This window comes from Eriocheir sinensis, unplaced genomic scaffold (assembly GCF_024679095.1).
Source record: "Eriocheir sinensis breed Jianghai 21 unplaced genomic scaffold, ASM2467909v1 Scaffold562, whole genome shotgun sequence".
Classification (NCBI taxonomy): Eukaryota; Metazoa; Arthropoda; class Malacostraca; order Decapoda; family Varunidae; genus Eriocheir; species Eriocheir sinensis.
The window spans coordinates 175,001-180,000 of NW_026111901.1; the positions used below are offsets into that span (position 1 = coordinate 175,001).

At 39.7% G+C, this 5,000-nt stretch overlaps 2 protein-coding genes across 6 annotated transcripts in view; both read right to left on the bottom strand.

Moving 5' to 3' along the window:
• The window catches only part of LOC126993111 (rho GTPase-activating protein gacQ-like), a 22,799-nt gene that overhangs the window by 6,949 nt on the left and 10,850 nt on the right, over positions 1 to 5,000 (bottom strand). For both annotated transcript variants that reach the window (XM_050851957.1, XM_050851956.1), the window contains 2 exons: positions 3,705 to 3,740; positions 2,141 to 2,266 (listed from right to left, as the gene is read on the bottom strand). In XM_050851957.1, the coding sequence (XP_050707914.1) occupies positions 2,141 to 2,266; positions 3,705 to 3,740 (162 nt within the window). The remainder of the gene's footprint in view (positions 1 to 2,140; positions 2,267 to 3,704; positions 3,741 to 5,000) is intronic.
• LOC126993109 (complement component receptor 1-like protein) overlaps positions 3,792 to 5,000 on the bottom strand; it is a 110,377-nt gene continuing 109,168 nt past the window's right edge. For 2 of the 4 annotated variants that reach the window (XM_050851946.1, XM_050851952.1), the window contains one exon: positions 3,792 to 3,871. The gene's annotated coding sequence lies outside the window, so the exon portion shown is untranslated. Of the gene's footprint in view, positions 3,872 to 3,959; positions 3,993 to 5,000 lie in introns of those variants that run through there. The other 2 variants (XR_007747382.1, XR_007747380.1) reach the window with 2 other exon arrangements.

Here is a 5,000-nt window from a genome sequence, read left to right on the forward strand (position 1 = left end):
AACCCTACCTAACGTAATCTAACCTTACCAAACCTAATCTAACCTTACCTAACCTAATATAACCTTGCATAACCTAATCTAACCTTACCAAACCTAGTCTAACCTTATCTAACCTAATCTAACCTTACCTAACCTAATCTAACCTTACCTAACCTAATCTAACCTCACCAAACCTAATCTAACCTTACCTAACCTAATATAACCTTACCTAACCTAATCTAACCCTACCAAACCTAATCTAACCTTATCTAACCTAATCTAACCTTACCTAACCTAATCCAACCTTACCTAACCTAATATGACCTTGCATAACCTTACCAAACCTAATCTACCCCTACCTAACCTAATATAACCTTACCAAACCTTACCTAACCTAACCTAATCTAAACTTACACACACACACACACACACACACACACAGAAACGGCAAAAGATAGACAGAAAAATAGAAAAAAAATCACTCATTTATATGCGTAAAGGCTGCTACAATGAGTTAAATCACAGACAATCCATGTGCAGATACGACCACAGAATCCGATGTACTTCCTGCCACAGATACGGCCATAAGAACAGACTGTGTAATGTCTACAGTGCATAGGAACATGGCGAGGAAGAGACGGCCGCCGAGTCACTACTAATTAAGGACTGCTTAACAATGGTTCACATAAATGCCCGCTCACTACTAGCTAACACAGATGAGGTGAAACTATTAGTCAGAGAAAGAAGCGTTGATATTCTTTGTGTCAGTGAAACGTGGCTTCTCCCGCACACCCCTGACAGCCACGTCCATATCCCTGGATATCATATGTTCCGTTGTGACAGGGGCCACGGGGGAGGAGCTGTGTATATGTTCCAGACAATCTCACCAGCAAAGTGATAACGTGTGACCTTGCTAGGCCTAATGGTATTGAGGACCTCTGGATCAGTGTACAGTGCAGAAAACTACCCTCAGTAATAATTGGCTGCATCTACCGACACCCCAAAGCTCCTCAGGAAACCTTTGACTATATACACGAGACCCTGAGAAACATGTGCCTGAAAAACAAATGTTTTTATATGCTTGGTGATCTAAATGATGATTTGCTATCCTATGAACCTCCTCCTCCTCCTCCTCCCCCTCCTTCTCTTCTTCCTCCTCCTCCTCCTCAAGACAGCGAATTAATACAAGAGAAAAAAAATATCACCAGTATATTATGCGAGAGAGAGAGAGAGAGAGAGAGAGAGAGAGAGAGAGAGAGAGAGAGAGAGAGATGATTATATGAATGAGTGGTGAATCTCTCTCTCTCTCTCTCTGAAACACACACACACACACACACACACACACATCTTACTGAAGAGTAAAAAAGAGCCTGCAACTAATCTCTTTCTCTCTCTCTCTCTCTCTCTCTCTGGAATAGATTTAAAATACACATTCTGTTCTCTAACTCCTCCTATTCCTCCTCCTCTTCTTCATCCTCCTCCTCCTCCTCAAGACAGCAAATTAATACAGAAGAATAAAAAAGATCATCAGTATATTATGAGAGAGAGAGAGAGAGAGAGAGAGAGAGAGAGAGAGAGAGAGAGAGAGAGAGAGAGAGAGAGAGAGAGAGAGAGAGAGAGAGAGAGAGAGAGAGAGAGAGAGAGAGAGAGAGAAAAAAGATGAGTATATGAATGAGTGGTGAATCTTTCTCTCTCTCTCTCTGAAACACACACACACACACACACACACACACACACACACACACACATCTTACTGAAGAGGAAAAAAGAGCCTGCAACTAATCTCTTTCTCTCTCTCTCTCTGGAATATATATAAAATACACAATCGGTTATCTTCCTCCTCCTCCTCCTCTTCTTCCTCCTCCTCCTCTTCCTCTTCCTCCTCCTCCTCTTCTTCTTCCTCCTCCTCCTCAAGACAGCGAATTAATACAGGAGAAAAAAAAGATCATCAGTATATTATGAGAGAGAGAGAGAGAGAGAGAGAGAGAGAGAGAGAGAGAGAGAGAGAGAGAGAGAGAGAGAGAGAGAGAGAGAGATACACACACACAAAGAGAAAAAAATATATATAAAAGCAAATAAATAAGTACCATAAAGAAAATCCCTAGTTACCCCTACAATGATGTGTCCCATATGCTTGAACATGTATTGTAGCAGCAGGCGGTTGGCGGTTGGCAGGCGGTTGATCAGCTGGCGCATGGCCTCGGCGCGCTCCCCGGGGTTAGGAATCATCGCTACATCCTCAAAGTGTGGCATCATGTCCGACGGCATCACTGGCTCCGGCAACTCCCTGCAGAACGGTCATTTGGATTATTATTATTATTATTATTATTATTATTATTATTATTATTATTATTATTATTATTATTGTTATTATTATTATTATTATTGTTATGTCCGACGGCATCACTGGCTCCGGCAGCTCCTTGCAGAACGGTCATTTATATTATTATTATTATTATTATTATTATTATTATTATTATTATTATTATTATTATTATTATTATTATTATTATTATGTCTGACAGCATCACTGGCTCCGGCAACTCCCTGCAGAATGGTCATTTGGATTACCAAACCATATCTAACCTTACCTAACCTAATCTAACCTTACCAAACCTAATCTAACCCTACCTGACCTAATCTAACCTTAGCAAACCTCATCTAACCTTACCTAACCCAATCTAACCTTACCTAACCTAATCTAACCTTACCTAACCTAATCTAACCTTACCTAACCAAATCTAACCTAATCTAACTTTACCTAACCTAATGTAACCTTACCAAACCTTATCTAACCTTACCAAACCTAATCTAACCTTACCAAACCTAATCTAACCCTACCTAACCTAATCTAACCTTACCAAACCTAATCTAACCTTACCTAACCTAGTCTAACCTTACCTAATCTAACCTAATCTAACCTTGCATAGCCTAATCTAACATTACCAAACCTTATCTAACCTTATCTAACTTAATATAACCTTACCTAACCTAATCCAACCTTACCTAACCTAGTCTAACCTTACCAAACCTTACCTAACCTAACCTAATCTACCCCTACCTAACCTAATCTAACCTTACCAAACCTTACCTAACCTAATCTAATCTAACCTTACACACACACACACACACACACAGAAACGGCAAAAGATAGAGAGAAAAATAGAAAAAAAAATCACATATTTATATTGCAGTTGCTAGCACTGGAGCAATTGAGTGTGTTGGGTGTGATTTTGGATGAATTCGGTGTGTTGGGTATGATTCTGTAGTAATTTGTTTTGTGTTGATGTGATTTCCTAGGAGTCTGGGTCACTTGCATGGGTATATTAGTGAGCCTGGATGCAGTTTGACCCTTCCTCTGAACCTTGAACCTGTAAAACACTCGTGAAGGCCTGATTGACGTCCTTTTTAAGCTTTGGGAATAGGTTATGTGCGGCACCCCAGAGACAAAACAATGACTTGAGGCACTCACTCATTAATGAAGACTAATGAAAAGTGTAATAATTCCTGCGATGGTCAAATAGTAGCTTTAAAATAAGGTCAAACACTCACAGTCCAGCGCCTCAGACCGGGCATGGCGCCTCATTACTGCAGTGGTGAGAGAGAGAGAGAGAGAGAGAGAGAGAGAGAGAGAGAGAGAGAGAGAGAGAGAGAGAGAGAGAAAAACAAAAATAAATAAATATAAAAGCAAATAAATAAGTACCATAAAGAAAATCCCTAGTTACCCTTGCAATGATGTGTCCCATATGCTTGAACATGTATTGGAGCAGCAGGCGGTTGGCAGGCGGTTGATCAGCCGCATGGCCTCAGCAGCTCCCCGGGGTTAGGAATCATCGCTACATCCTCAAAGTGTGGCATCATGTCCGACGTCAACACTGGCTCCGGCAACTCCCTGCAGAACGGTCATTTTTATTATTATTATTATTATTATTATTATTATTATTATTATTATTATTATTATTATTGTTATTATTATTGTTATGTCCGACGGCATCACTGGCTCCGGCAACTCCCTGCAGAATGGTGATTTGGATTACCAAACCTTATCTAACCTTACCAAACCTAATCTAACCTTACCAAACCTAATCTAACCCTACCTGACCTAATCTAACCTTAGCAAACCTCATCTAACCTTACCTAACCCAATCTAACCTTACCTAACCTAATCTAACCTTACCTAACCTAATCTAACCTTACCAAACCAAATCTAACCTTATCTAACCTAATCTAACTTTACCTAACCTAATGTAACCTTACCAAACCTTATCTAACCTTACCAAACCTAATCTAACCTTACCAAACCTAATCTAACCCTACCTAACCTAATCTAACCTTACCAAACCTAATCTAACCTTACCTAACCTAGTCTAACCTTACCTAATCTAACCTAATCTAACCTTGCATAGCCTAATCTAACATTACCAAACCTTATCTAACCTTATCTAACTTAATATAACCTTACCTAACCTAATCCAACCTTACCTAACCTAATATGACCTTGCAAAACCTTAGCAAACCTAATCTACCCCTACCTAACCTAATCTAACCTTACCAAACCTTACCTAACCTAATCTAATCTAACCTTACACACACACACACACACACAGAAACGGCAAAAGATAGAGAGAGAAATAGAAAAAAAAATCACATATTTATATTGCAGTTGCTAGCACTGGAGCAATTGAGTGTGTTGGGTGTGATTTTGGATGAATTCGGTGTTGGGTATGATTCTGTAGTAATTTGTTTTGTGTTGATGTGATTTCTAGGAGTCTGGGTCACTTGCATGGGTATATTAGTGAGCCTGGATGCAGTTTGACCCTTCCTCTGAACCTTGAACCTGTAAAACACTCGTGAAGGCCTGATTGACGTCCTTTTTAAGCTTTGGGAATAGGTTATGTGCGGCACCCCAGAGACAAAACAATGACTTGAGGCACTCACTCATTAATGAAGACTAATGAAAAGTGCAATAATTCCTGCGATGGTCAAATAGTAGCTTTAAAATAAGGTCAAACACTCACAGT